The 14,503-nt window shown below is 29.4% G+C and overlaps 1 protein-coding gene across 1 annotated transcript in view; it reads right to left on the reverse strand.

The window, feature by feature from the left end:
- The window catches only part of LOC117168392 (cytochrome P450 302a1, mitochondrial), a 12,228-nt gene extending 3,875 nt beyond the window's left edge, over positions 1-8,353 (reverse strand). Inside the window, exons 1-7 of the mRNA XM_033354016.1 lie at positions 8,002-8,353; positions 7,512-7,749; positions 5,229-5,404; positions 4,948-5,152; positions 4,708-4,867; positions 1,424-1,672; positions 1,136-1,357 (exon numbers count right to left, since the gene is read on the reverse strand). Coding sequence (XP_033209907.1) covers positions 1,136-1,357; positions 1,424-1,672; positions 4,708-4,867; positions 4,948-5,152; positions 5,229-5,404; positions 7,512-7,749; positions 8,002-8,179 — 1,428 coding nt within the window. The 5' untranslated portion in view covers positions 8,180-8,353. The remainder of the gene's footprint in view (positions 1-1,135; positions 1,358-1,423; positions 1,673-4,707; positions 4,868-4,947; positions 5,153-5,228; positions 5,405-7,511; positions 7,750-8,001) is intronic.
- Positions 8,354-14,503: the final 6,150 nt, after the last annotated feature.

The following is a 14,503-nucleotide window of genomic DNA, read 5'->3' on the forward strand; positions in this document are numbered from 1 at the left end:
ATTACTTATGTCTAATATTTTTACAAATAATAAGTGTTCTCTTGTTATTTATAAATTCAAATTTAATCTTTTTTAATTTGCAGGATTTTCTAAAAGTTATAGAAAAAATTCAATTAATTTTGAAATATATTTAAAAGTTCTGACAAAAAATTTAAACATTATTTTGAATTTGAAAAAAATTAAAAACTCTTGTAGATTTCTCAAGATTTTGAAATAAATTTTTAAAGCTTTTGAAAGATGCCTAGACTATTTCAAATAAAAATAGTTTAACTTCTAATTTAAGAACTGTTAAGTTAGAAAAATTATTTTTCAATTTTTAATGAGTCTAGCTTAAAAATACTTGAAATAATATAATTTTGAACATTTTTAAAGTTCATTGCTTGATTCTTTAATTTAGATTATTGAAAATGTTAACGTGGATCTTTATTTTCGGAACTTAATCTGAATCTTTGAACTCTATAATTTATAACAGTTCTAAATTTTTCAGTTTATTTGCATTCCACTTAAAACTGTTCAATTTAAAAGTGTTAGTACCTTCCAGTTTATACGTGTAAGTTATTGAGCATTTGAATACACAATTTTTGAATTGAAAACATTTAAACTTCCATTTTTTAAATTTTGGAATTGAAGGGTTTCACTTTGCTTTCATTTGTTGCTTATTTTTTATTACTTTATATGGAAAAATGTTTAGAATATAGTTTGATTTTCTAAATTTCATTGGCCGTGAAAATTATTTGCGAACCGGGAAATGACCGGGAATTTTTTTCTTCGATTAAAACGGCCACCCTGCACTTCGGAAACGTTGATATTTTTTAGGAATGCTCTCAAAATTCAAAGATTTACTCCGAAATCTTTCCAAACTGTGAAATTAAATTTTGTTCTCGTATCAAAGTAGATAATTTAAGATCTTTATTTGCAAAAACAAGGAAATATTTTAACGACTCCAAATTTAATTAGCAGTAGTTATAAGAAAATTGAAAGTTAACAGCGGATTTCAGTTTTAAATTTAAAAAGTATGTAATCAATTGAGCATTTTAAAGTGATTCAAAAGCCAATTAGGACTTTGACAACAATGTGTCCGATATTTTCGAGAAACATATTTGGTAGCATCACTTTTTTTATATATAATACTAACCCTTAGTAAAAAGACTTGCATATTTTGTTCGGCTAATCGTCTAGCGATACAAGATCTAGGACCATGTCCGAAAGGCAATACTGCATATGGATGAATTGATTTTTCTTTGGAAGCGTGTTTTGAATGTTCTTTCTTTAACCAACGTTCAGGTATAAAAGAATCTGGATCATTAAAATATTCCGAAAATCGAGAAATTACTTGATTTTGGGTCACCACGTTTGTCTGAAAAACAATGATAAATTTTATTGTCTTTCTAACATTAAAAATCTATGGAGAAAAAATGCTTACTCCTTTCGGAACTTTGAATCCACTGAGAATGACATCGGTTTGTAAGATTCTCCCAATTCCAATTGAAATAGGGTTTAATCTAAAGGTTTCTTTCAAAACTGCTTTTACATAATTTGCATTTTTTAATCCTTCAGCAGTAACAGGATCATTTTTATTTGGTAATAAAGTGGAAGCTTCTTGATGTAATTTTTCCTGTGCTTTTGGATTTGTTGCCAAATGATATAAAGCGAACGCTGTGCTGTTGGTCGTCTGTACAAAAAATTATTATTGATAATTTAAATGCGTATATAGATTGAAGACATGAAACTGACAACTGTATAAGGACCAGTTTTGCAAAATTCAGTTTTTAACGATTTTAAGTAATTTATGGCACTATTTGTCGATAGGTACTAGGAATATTTAAAAATATTCCCATTTCACTCGAAAATTTGAATTTTAAAATTAGGGGTCATCCAAAAACTATGTTAACAATTCTGGAATATTCATACTCCCCTACCCCCTATTTTAACAAGTGTAGATAACTATACACGGATTTCACTTTAATTTTGTGTTTTTATAATGAGTTGTTCATAGTAGGCACTATTTTCGACCACATGAACTTTAAACAAATAGTTGAATTCTGAACAAAATAATTAAATTATTGACAAACCAATGGAATTTTGAACCAAACCTAATCCAGTTCTTAATCAAAAAAGATGAATTCTTAACGGGAGACTTAATATTTCTCATTTCATGCATGACTGTACGATTTTTCAATTGGAAGTGATGAATTTTCAACAAAGCAGTTAAATTTTCGACTAAAAAAGTTAAAGCAACAAAATAGTTGATTCTTAAGCCTACAAATATGAATTTTCGCCAAGAATGTAATTTTTAATAAAAGAATGATGGATTTTCAACTAAAAATTATAAGTGTTGAACAAAAAATGAAATGGTTACATTTTAAGTTTAAAAGATTATTTTTCAACAAAAAACTCGTTTTCAACTGATTGAAATCAATCGAATTTTCAAGAAAAAATGACTTTTCTTCCAGTTAAATTGAACCAAAAAAGACGAGCTTAGTTAAAAAAAAAAGAATAATTTTCTACTCAAAAAGACGGATTTTCTACAAAACCGTTATATTTTCTATTTATCAGCAAATAGTTGCATTTTCTACCAAAATAATTGAATTTTCAAGCTGATAGTAGAATTATTAAAATAAAAACTAAGATTTTAACCAAACATAGAATAGGTTAAATTTCAGATTAAAGAATTATTTTTCAAACAAAAATTCTACCAGTTGATTTAAATCCAAGAAAAATTTCGAAAAAGATTAATTTTCTACCTAAGAAGACGAATTTTCAATAAGATAAAAGAATTTTCCACAAAACAGTTGAATTTTTAAACCGATGCTGAATTTTTAACAAAAAAATTAATTTTTTGCCACGTAGTTAATTCTTCAAATAGTTAAATTTGTTACCCACATAGTAGAATTTTCTACCAAAATAATTAAATTTTCAACCAATTAATTGCATTTTCACCAGAAAAATCCTGTAAACGAAGATATAAATTTAAAAAAAAATCGTCTTTTCTAAAAGAAAATGAATTTTCAACCTGAAAATAAGAAGTTTTAACAAAAAGGTTAATTTTCTACCAAACTGTCGAATTTTCAAGCCAAAAAGACGATTTTTGCACAAAAAAGTTCAATTTTGAAACCGAAAAAATGAATTCTTAACTTAACCAGTAATAATTCATATTTCAACGAAAAATTATCTCAGTTTTAAATAAAAAACAGTTAAATCTAAACAAATAAGGCGAATTTTTAACAAAGATATAAATAATTTAAGATACAATTTAAAGATATAAAGATGCTTTTTTGACGAAAATTATGCATCTTCAGAGAAAATTAATTTTTAACAAAGCTTTTCTACTGTCAACTAGGTAGTTTAATTTTGAAACAAAAAAGAGGAATCTTTAATAAAAAGTGAAATCGATATTTTCACAAAAAATTAAATTTAAATTAATAACAGTTTATTATAATAAAAAATACGACTATTCAATAAAATAGTTTAAGTTTGAACCCGAAAGATTAACTTTTAAAGGAAAAGATGAATTTTTAACTGAACATATTAATTTTTCTACTAGATAAGGGATCGTCCATATATTACGTAAGAATTTTTTCTTTTGTTTATATCGCTGTGTCCTTTTCAACTTGATAAAAATATTATTTTTGTCTTTATTCAAACAACAGAAAAACGTCTTACGTAATATATGGACAATCCCCAAGACGAATCTTCAGCAGAATTACATAAATTTTTAACGGAAAAAGATACATTCTTACCTACAAATTTAACAGTTAAATTTTCCGTTGAAAAAAGATAATTTTAAACCAAAAAAGGGACGAATTTGTAACGGAACAGTTAAATTTTTCCTCAAAAAACTGAATCTTCAACCAGAAAGATAAATTTTTAACAAAACATTACAATTTTCAACCAAATAGTGGAATTTTTGATAAAGAGCTGTGAGTTTTTAACAAAATAGTTGCATTTTCAATAAAATCATAGAATTTCCAATTAAATAGTCGAGTTTTTAACCATCACAAAAATTTAAACGAAAAATCGAGAAAAAGGGAAAGTTTCATGAAAACAAGACAAAAAAGTTATTCTTTAAAAACAGGGAAAAAAAGAAGATAGGAAAGAGTGTGAAGTCTGAAATGTGAAAATAATTTTCAAACTTGCTAAGTTATTATTGAACTGTGACGTTGCAGGGACATATTTCGAAAAAGTCGCAAACTTTCTCAAAATGTATCATCAAGAAAGGTACTAAACCTTATCTAAGCTCGTAATGTTACTTCCACTGGAGCCCCCCGCTACGGTCCAAACAAGCCGAAGTAAGGTTCGTTTGGTTTTTCTGTCTTTGAACACAGAAAATGTAAAAAAAAAAATATTTCACCTTCCGGCAACATTATAAACAGTAACCTCATACTTCTATTATTTTGACTAAATGTTCTATCATGAACTATATAAAAAAATTATTAAATTGCAGCGCAGTACAATTTCCGACAGACTTTCGTGATTTTGTAAGAACAAAAAATACGAATTTTTAAAGTGTATGAGATTGATACCATTTTTACGCCCTCCCACACAGAATAAATGTTTTTTTTTTCTTCAAATTTTGCACATTTTCAATTTAGAATTTGTGGCGAAAACTTATTGTGTTCTTCCTGTCAAATTTTATTTTTGGTCCTTATCCAGTATTTCTTCTCATGTCTTCACATATATTTTTTCAGTTTATAATACGTAACATACAGTGTCAACTCCTGCGAGTAACATATCACAGGCCATTCCCACAACATCTTTTTCATCCAAAGCTGGATTCATCAGGTATGTTTCCAAAAGGGATAATTTGTGGTCACTCGATAAATTACTTAATTTCTTTTTCTTTTTGTGAACCATATCCACAGCAATTCTAAATAAAGGGATAATTTTTTTTATACTGCAGAGGTGAATCATAATTCTTTTAAATAATTGCAATAATCAATTATTTACGATTCCATAAATTCTTGAGCCCTGCACAATTTTTTATAAAGAGGGGTATCGAAAAATCGCCACAGCCTAAACATGCCATCCAATCGTAAACTCGCACTGTTGGTAACTAAAGCAGAATCAATTAATTTGGATGATTTGGAATCATCTCGCATTTCTTCTTCTGAGAAACTATCCATTTTTTCGTCAAATGCAACCATGCATATCACTGTAAGAAACATGAAATTCCAATTCAGTTTTCTCTTGGTTAACTTATTAATTTTATGTAAAATTTATTGACTGACATTCTAAATAAAGTCGAGACAAAAGTGGAAAAAGATCCTCGTGGTCTTTCTTTTTCGACAATTTTAAAAATTGGTCCATGACAGAATTCGTACCATTAAGGTACATTAAAACTTCTTGTGGCTTGCTTAGTGATTTTTGAAATTCCTTTCGTATTCTTAACCATTCTTCACCATTTCTAGAACGAAAAACATTAATACGATTTTTTTAACGAAAAACTTAAATCTTACTTTTAATTAAGCAAATCTTACTTTTAATTAAGCAGAACATTGTCGTAGCGCGCAATAATTACCCTTTCTTTAGAAAAAAACTCGGTTTCTTTTTCCAACATTTTGCTATAAATTTTACTGAAAATCTGATATGATTTGAGAACGTTCAATATGATTTACGAAATTTAAAATTCCAGTAAATTCAATATAAATGAGATAATTGAAAAAAAATTTTCAGTTCTTTGACATTAACAGATTATTTTTCTCATTAACAAAATATGTCTCACCGTGTGTATAATGATCCGACACCGTGATTATAATATTAAAAGAAATTTTAAACATATCATTTTTAACTTTTAGAAAAAATAAATCATCAACTTGTAACAAGATACTTGAATTTTTCACCTAAAATATAATACCTAAATTTTAAGTTAAAAACAAGTAATTAAAAAAAAGTAATTTTCAATAAAATAGTTAATTAAAGTAATATATAAGTAATGAGTATAAATAATAACTAAAGCTACTTTTACAAACAATCATTTTTATTCCATTTTATATATCAATTTACAAAAAATAAATAAATACGCTCTAAACATATTCCCTGACATTTCCAGGGTTTTCTAATGTAATTGTTCAAGTTTTAATAAATATTATAATATAATTTACTAAATTTTGATAAATTAAACATATTAATTAATTCCCTAAAAACTGAAAAAAAACTTTGTTTTATAATAAACTCGCGGAAATGTACTTATACATATTATCAGTCTATCGTTTTGAAAAATTCAAAATATTTGAATTTTTCCGTACCAAGACAAATTATTCCTGAAAAAATTTGAGATACATGGAAAAACATGGAATTGTCAAAGACCTTTTCCAGGATTTGAGTAGACATCCTGTTATAGAGCTTCTATAATTTATTTTGAGCATATGATTTTTTCACAGATAAAAAGTTAACATTTGTAAAAATTTACAATACTAAAGCGTATAGGAATATTATTCACATTATGTCAAAAGATTGACAATAATTTTTTGTATTAATTGTGCAATTAAAATATATTGAATCTTCCTATAGAAGCTTATTAATTTCTGCACAGAGAAAAAATATTTTTGAGCACACTAAGAATCAACTTAAAATTTTTTAAATTCAATAAGTTAATTAAAAATCTATGTATGTATAAGGGGATGATATAAATTTACCGCATTCCAAAAATCCTCAAAATAATCAAACTATGAAGTATAATTGGAGTTTAGGAATTACAATTTTTTTTAAACCTGGCAAATTACTCTCGGATTTTCGGTTGAATTTATAGAAAACATCATTTTTTTAAATAAATTCCTTAGCATTAAATAAGACATCTTTTACAAAATAAATGTTTGCTAATTATAACTACAAAGATTTTCTTTGGCCTCTGAATATTATTATCAAACATTTTTAAGCTAAAACATTATAAGTTTTAAAAATCTATAAAAATTGCTAATAGTTCATCGTTAATATGCATAAATATTTACTTTTTAACAGAGTATAGTATATAAACATTATATAGGTTAGTTTTGACTATTGAAAATGTAGTTTTTAATTTTAATCGAGTTTATAAAAAACACATTTCTTCGTAGCAAAGCCAACGTCAAAAAATGGTAAATATGGTATTTTTAAAACGACATTTTATGTGATTAAGGAAATATGCAATGCCTTTTTTTATGTTTGTATTTCAAAAAGTGTATTTTGACTAACTTTGTTTACTTGGATTCTATGTTATATTTTTTTCGAACTGACAAAATTAATTTTTTTTATTTCAAATTGATGGACACCTCTGTTTCATTGATTGTTAGTATTTAACATAGTATTTGGATAAGTTAACATTTCTCGTAAACTCAAATTTGCAGTTTTTTTAACGACAAAAAAAATGAAACCTTCATCCAATCACAAACACGGGTTTCAAGACAACAATAGTTTCGAGATGATTTCAAGATAGCTTCGAGATATAATCGAAAATGACGCCATGCACTTTTTAATAATTGTATGAATAAATTAATTTTTTAAATAGTTGGGTGTAATCTTATTTAAAACCTCACGTGGGCAAAAGACCTCCGGTTTTGTAAATTGACTTTCTATCAGTTCTGTATTTGTAAAGTGCAAGATGACTTCTTCTTGCAGGAATTTTTCCATATTCAGACTTAAAAATTTCTGCTATATCTTCTGGTCGGAAAACCCAAACTATTGTTTGACCCAGAATGGTTTCTTTTACGAGTGGCCCGTAGGAGGCGAATTTTTTATTTCCTGAAATATGCAATCTCTCATTGTCATATTCACCTGAAATGGAAAATACTAAACTGAATTCAGGAAAGTAAATTCACATATTTAAAAACCTCATGCAACATTTTTAAATTCTATTAGAATTAAATCATTTTGTAATTTTAAGGTAGGTATTTAAAGGCTTAGATACATTTAAATAAATGTATAAAAGCTTAATGTTGATAATACATTTTTTTAACTTTATTTTATATCATTTCTATTAGAAATTTTCGAAGTTTCAAACTACTACATAACAAATAATTTATTTACCTATAATTGGAAGATATTTGTGTAAAGTCCCTAAAAGAGGCAAACCCTTGGGACCTGGAATTTTTGTAAAAGGCTTGACAATCGTGGTATCAGCTTCTGTATGTTTAATTGTGAAAAATGCACGACTGAATAAGTATTTCACTTCAACAAAATATTTTTGTACAATTTTATACATCATTATCTGACAAATTAATAATAAATAAATATACTATTTAATTTAATACATCTATATTATTTCTACGCGTCAACTGAAATTCTAAAGAAGGTAAAAGGACACCTCGACCTTCTTCGTGGATCCCAAACACAAAACTGGTTCTTATGGCTTTCTCTGGTCAGTTATGTTGTCCACACACTGATTTAATCTTTATATTCTCCCTTCCACATGTTTCTTGTACAGGAAGAAAATGCGAACGTCTGGACAAAAATTGAATTTCAATCAGGCGCGGATCTACTGGGTGGCGAAATCAGCCATCTCCCCTTCCCATTCTTTTTTCTCAACCCTCACTTTTTTCTTTTTTTTCTGGAAAACCGAGAAAAATTATATAAATATTAATACTAGAAAGATTGCAAAAGATTATTTGAAGGGTTGCAGTACAGAAATAGATAAACAATAAAATCTGAATTTTTCAGGAGAGCAAAATAACATTCTGCAAAATCAAAATCATAACTTAAAAATAAAAACAAAAGCTTACTTCCGAGCTAAAGTGTTTCTGAAGTGTGGTCAAAAAATATAATCGACAAAAATTCTTATGTTTTGAGAAATAGAATGTGGAAGTTTACAATTTCAAAGGGAGAGGAACATAAAATTGGAACAGGCTGGGATGTGAATCACGATAAAAAGTGTAATTTTCAGTTTAAACAAAAAATGAAAACTTTTTTCTGAGATGTTGAATAGCTGAATTGGGAGAAAATGAGTTTGATCCGAAAAATTGAATCAATTCTAAGTAAATAATTCAAGAGTTTGGAGGTTTTAATTTCAGGGGTTTTGAAAATCGTCTTTGCATAGCGAATAAAAATTAATTTTTCATTTTTTAAAAGATAGTAAAAACTCACATCCGAAACATAGGGAGAATAAATAGGAATTAAAAAACGTTCATTAAAAAATATGAAGAAAAATATATGTTTCTTTATAAATAAACTATAATAATATTAGGAAATTTCGTTTCTGACCGCAACGCAAAAAGTTAAGTGAAAAAAACAACTTACAAAAGTGTTTTTTTTTTGTAGAAAATGAAGATTTAAGATTTTCGGTTGGAATTTGATTGTTGTATTGATGTTGAAAAAAGCTGCGATTAGTTTAATGTAAAGGCTTTCCAAACTGTTAGGAAGAGGAATATGGTCAGAACATAGTTAAAAAGCATTTTCGGCAAAAATATTGATTATGTAGTTCTCTACTTCAGCCCTTTAAAATTTATAATAATTTTTTAATTATTTCATTAACACTGTCCAACTGTCAATTTAACAATATATTATAGCATATGTAAGTTTCTTCAATGCAAATAAATCCCAGCAAAAACATCTGCCATTAAAAATCTGCCAAGTACAACTTACACTGGAACCTGGATTGTATATAATACGGGCTTGGCCTGAAATTGGCCTTGCAGCTATCCCAAGAGCTCCAAACGTAAGCATTCAGGGCCGTGTGAACCTTTACCAGTTCTGCCATACAAGTTAAAAAGACACTTATGTCTGTTCAACTTCGAACGGAGAAAATCAACGAGAAAGATTTTGTCTCGAAAACGTATTATGGAGTTAATTTTTTATAAATGTTTCAACGTCATTCATACAAGCTGATAAATATTTGTCTCATTCTGTATAAAAAACGAAGATTGCTGTTTTTGTTTTGCTACACAAAATCGACATGCCGTTGATCATAGTGAAAAATACATGGGACAAAAGCCGCGAGTTGACACGCGGCTTTCTTATCTGTAAAATATCTCGACCTTATTGTATTTTGAAGACTCGAGCCTTTTACAAGTTGAAAGACCTCGAGTCGACACGCGGTCTTTCTGAGTTGTATTTCCATACGTTATACCTGGCGTTTAGAGGCCAAATACAACTTTTCAGTGACTTACGGTTTAATCCTGCAGCGAATTACAAATTTTAGTGGCAAAAAACTTGTTATTTAATCAAATCTATTTTTTATTCAGAATTCTCGTTTGCGTAGACAGATACAGTAGTCTTTTGCGAATCGATTGATGCGAAAATCTCATTTTCGTCAAAAATATGACTTAAGTGTCTTTTTAACTTGCACGGCAGAGTTGTAATACGCTGCTGGGTTTCAAGATTCGGTGAAGAGCCTCTCTTGCCGCCGAGGGGTACCACTTCAGCCCGAAATCGCAACAGCAGCAATTCTCAAAATTATTAAATCCTATAGCTAAATAAATCCACGTCCGAATTTGGAAAAAGTTCTTCATAAGAAAATATATTAGGAACCTTTTTACATTCTCATCATTTATTATTGAGAAAGTATTAGAATCGTCCAAAATTTGACATCACAGTTTTTCAAAGGATCTCCACGTTTCGAGACCCCCTGAATCCGAAAATCAGGTTTTTACGATGGCGTCTATCTGCCTGTCTGCCTGTCCGGCTGTCCGCCCGTAAACACGATAACTCTCGAAAAAAAGAACGGATCAAATCCATTTTTGGCACACTTTTTAGGTCCTAAAAGAAAGGACGAGTTCGTTAACCAGCCATTTTTGATAAAAATTCAAAAAGTGGGCGCATTTTGAACATTTTTGAGGCCACTTTTTTCTGAATTTGAAAATTCTATGTACGGATATTTATAGTATTGAAAAAAATTATCCTTATGATTTTTTTGATAAAAAGAAAATTCTCAGAGTTATGGCGTTTTCAAAATTTTTTAATCAACCGAAAATCAAAATTTTAAACCAAAAAACGCACGATATGAAAAATGTCAAGAGAAGAAAAACATTTCTTTTTGAAAGCCCTACAAAATTATCATAACAAATTTTTGGATTTTCTTTAAAAATAGAAAATTCAAATTTTAATTGCCCAAAAAATAATGAAAAATAAAAAATTCCATTTGGTGGACAAACTATGTATGATACGAAAAAAGATGAATTAACAAAAATTGTTATCCCAAAAAAGATCTACAATTTCTTTAAGAGTCACTTCTTGATAGGATGCGTAATTTTTGTTTTATTTGTGAAAAATAACATTGAAAATAAAGAAATAAAATATAATTGCATGCCAAATGCAAAGAATAAACATGCGAGCGCGAGGAAACCTATTATCGAGCGCGAGATTCAACCGTCGCGAGCCCTGGGCGCGCTCAAACTCGGGAACATTCTCATTGCGCGCTTCGCGCCAAGGTTGAGCACGCCTAGGACACACGGGTACGCTTTCGCGCTTCGCGCTGGTTTTCGTAAATTTAATATGTATACTTTACCCACAATTTTTCAAATATCGAAAATGTTTTAACTCAAATCGAAAATTGCAATTCAAACTTTTGAGCATTACAGTCATAAATTGGAAATTAACATTTTTTACATTTGATTTTAAAGACGATTCTTAAAGCACCTACGGCTTTGACAATTACATTATCATTACGGGACTCATGCTTCGTGCTCGATAGTTTGTGGCCAATTGGACAATTTTATCAAGATAATTTCTAAACCTTGTTAATATCTACTAAAAATAACAATTAAAAAATCTAATGAAAATAACGTCGAAATATTTATATAGCTTTTTAAATTTTTATCGAAATTCAAAATGTCATTAGGATAATTTGCAAGTCTTTTCTTCGTATACTAGAAACTTTAAAAAATTTCTAAATTTTAATGAAATTTTTTTTTTCTTTAAATTTTAAGTGATCTAATTTTTAAAATTTTGTTGTCATTCGAAAACTGAAAGTGCTGTATGTAAATAAGATTGAAGACGTTAATGCCTCTGTAATTATTTGCAATTTCCAGAAAGATGTTACTGTTTTTTTCATGAAAATCGCGATATTTTCGGATAATTTTTTTCTAAGAAAGTAAGTGTTAGAAACCAGCGGGGGTGCCTTTTTTGCAGCCAGTTGGAAGAGGCGTCAATGTCTTAGCAAGAGTTCAGAAGCACATGGGTCAAAGAAAGGCATCAGCGATTGGCAGCAGAAAAAGGGGGACCCTACTTTCTGACGCTTGCTTTCCAACTAAAAAAAAAATAACTAAAAATATCGCAATTTTTACGATAGCAAATGCAATCAAATGCTTTCGGGAGATTGTAAATAATTACAGAGCCTATCCGTTACAGTTTGAAGTTTGAATCGCTTCAATGTCTCCTTTAGAACTGAGGATAGTAGCTACAGTTGCACATTATTGTAATTTTAAGCAAACATTTTTTATTATTTCCCAGATGCCTAGAATTTTCTCGCCGATAGTAGGTATTTGTCCACGCTAAAAACAAATGACGCCCTTATTCTATTACCCCCCACCCCCTCCGTGAAGTCACCCGCCAAAAATAATTAAAAAAGGGGTCACTTCATATCTTTACAATGCTTGTAAAATTCCTAAAACTCAATTAAAACCTCGGAAATTCAATTAAATCAATTAAAATCCTTTAATCGCCTCTTAGAATATTTCTGAAAGTCAACAAAACTTTAGTTCCTATAAAATCCTTCTAAATTTTCTAAAATCTAGGAGATTCTTTAAAACCTCATAAAATTTATTTGAACTCCTAGAAATCATTGAAATACTTTTAAATTACTTAAAATTCATTCATATTCTTGACATCTATATTAAAAATATTCTAAAATATTTTTAAATCTTTGAAATCATTTCAAATTCCTCAGTTCATGTGAATAAATACTTTTAAACCCATCAAAATACACTCAACGCCCGAAATAAGAACCCATAGTGTACGATATTCGTAGAACTGATGGCCTCTGCAGTTTCAAAATGAGAGAAACCGGGGGGGCGTAAAGAGAGGATGTGCTCAGTCCAGCGTTACCAACAGCTCGAAATCCGCAATCTCAGCGCGTTAGTTGCATAAGATTGCGCCAAGCGTCCGAATACTACATAAATGATTCATGCCGCGAGGCCCTGATACACCTGGACATGGGGCCTCTACGCAAGGAGATCGCTGATTCATTTCCGAATCTTTGTAAAATCGGCTTAGTAACCCTAAAGACTAGACTCGATATTCTGAGGAGACTTATAGTTTAAGGCGGATTCCGAACCACTGAAATCCCGGTATGAGTATCTAGAAAAATTTCGATTGTTACCGGCTCAAGGATCGAACCCCAAGTCCTCCTGCACGGAAGTCTGACACGCTGCCTTCTGAGCTAGCGAGGTTTCCTTAAAATAATGAAAATCTTTGAAAATTCTATGAATTACTATGAAACATCTTAAGCCTGCCTCCCATCCCCAATATTTTTTAGAATTCCCCGCGCCTGAAATCATACCCAATCCTTTAAGGCCAACTGATGAGTGGATCACGTGACCCGATTCCTACCTTACCGCCACTTTTTTTATTTACCAACTTATATTCACACGAAACGCCACATCGAGTTGAAAATTTGGGATACGAAACAAGAAGCAGTAAGAATGGTGGGTTTTGTCTTAAATTTGTATAATTATGAAAAAAGTTTTTTGTTGTAAATAATTTTTTTTGCTTTTTTATAATTATTAAAGTTTAGGACCAGACTCACCTTTCTTAGTGCTCTTTATTTATTACCCCAAATTTTCAACTCGATATGGCGCTTCATGTGAAAATAAATTGGGAAATAAGAAAGGTGACGGTAAGGTAGGAATCTGGTCACGTGACCCACTCGTCACCTTACGGGCATGTAACACAACCAAATACCTATATTACCGACCTCACTTTATCAGTTCACTGAATATTTTTTTGAACCAAAGAACTTTTTTTGTAAATAAAATATCGAGCTGAATCTTTGGAAAATGTATTAAGAGTACAATTAAGTACGTTTAGGTACTTCATTAGGGTAGGAAGTTCAGCCTTTGAAAGGATTTTAAGGGTCGGTTTGCAAAACTTTTATTGGCTTAGTTTGGTAAATACCAGTCCGCTTCTGAAAGTTAATTGCTCCGAATAAATAATATGTCCATTTTTTAACCTGAAGATATTTGAAGAAAATAATCTCAGATTTTATTTAACTAAAAGTGCTTCCAACGCTAGGAATGTTTTGATTATATATGAATTTGTTTTGGTTGATTTTGCAATATAAAATTTATAACGAAACTTAATTGGTTTTAAATATTATTTTTAATTATTTAAAAATACAAAATTATTTGAATATTTCTGTATACACATAATTCTTTATAATATTATTTTGCCGCTGCTCTCCTAGGACAATTTTTAGAGAATGCCAAGATCGAACTCGGAAAAATGCCACATACAATTATTGTCCATGATTAAATACATCTTTACGAAGATCTGACCCGATAGTATCGAAAGTTTGTCCTTCACAATACAATGTAATACGATGTATAAAGATAATGTCCCCAGCCTTATCATCTGTTAAAATGCGACATAGTAGAAGATT

This window comes from Belonocnema kinseyi, chromosome 2, assembly GCF_010883055.1.
Source record: "Belonocnema kinseyi isolate 2016_QV_RU_SX_M_011 chromosome 2, B_treatae_v1, whole genome shotgun sequence".
NCBI lineage: Eukaryota > Metazoa > Arthropoda > Insecta > Hymenoptera > Cynipidae > Belonocnema > Belonocnema kinseyi.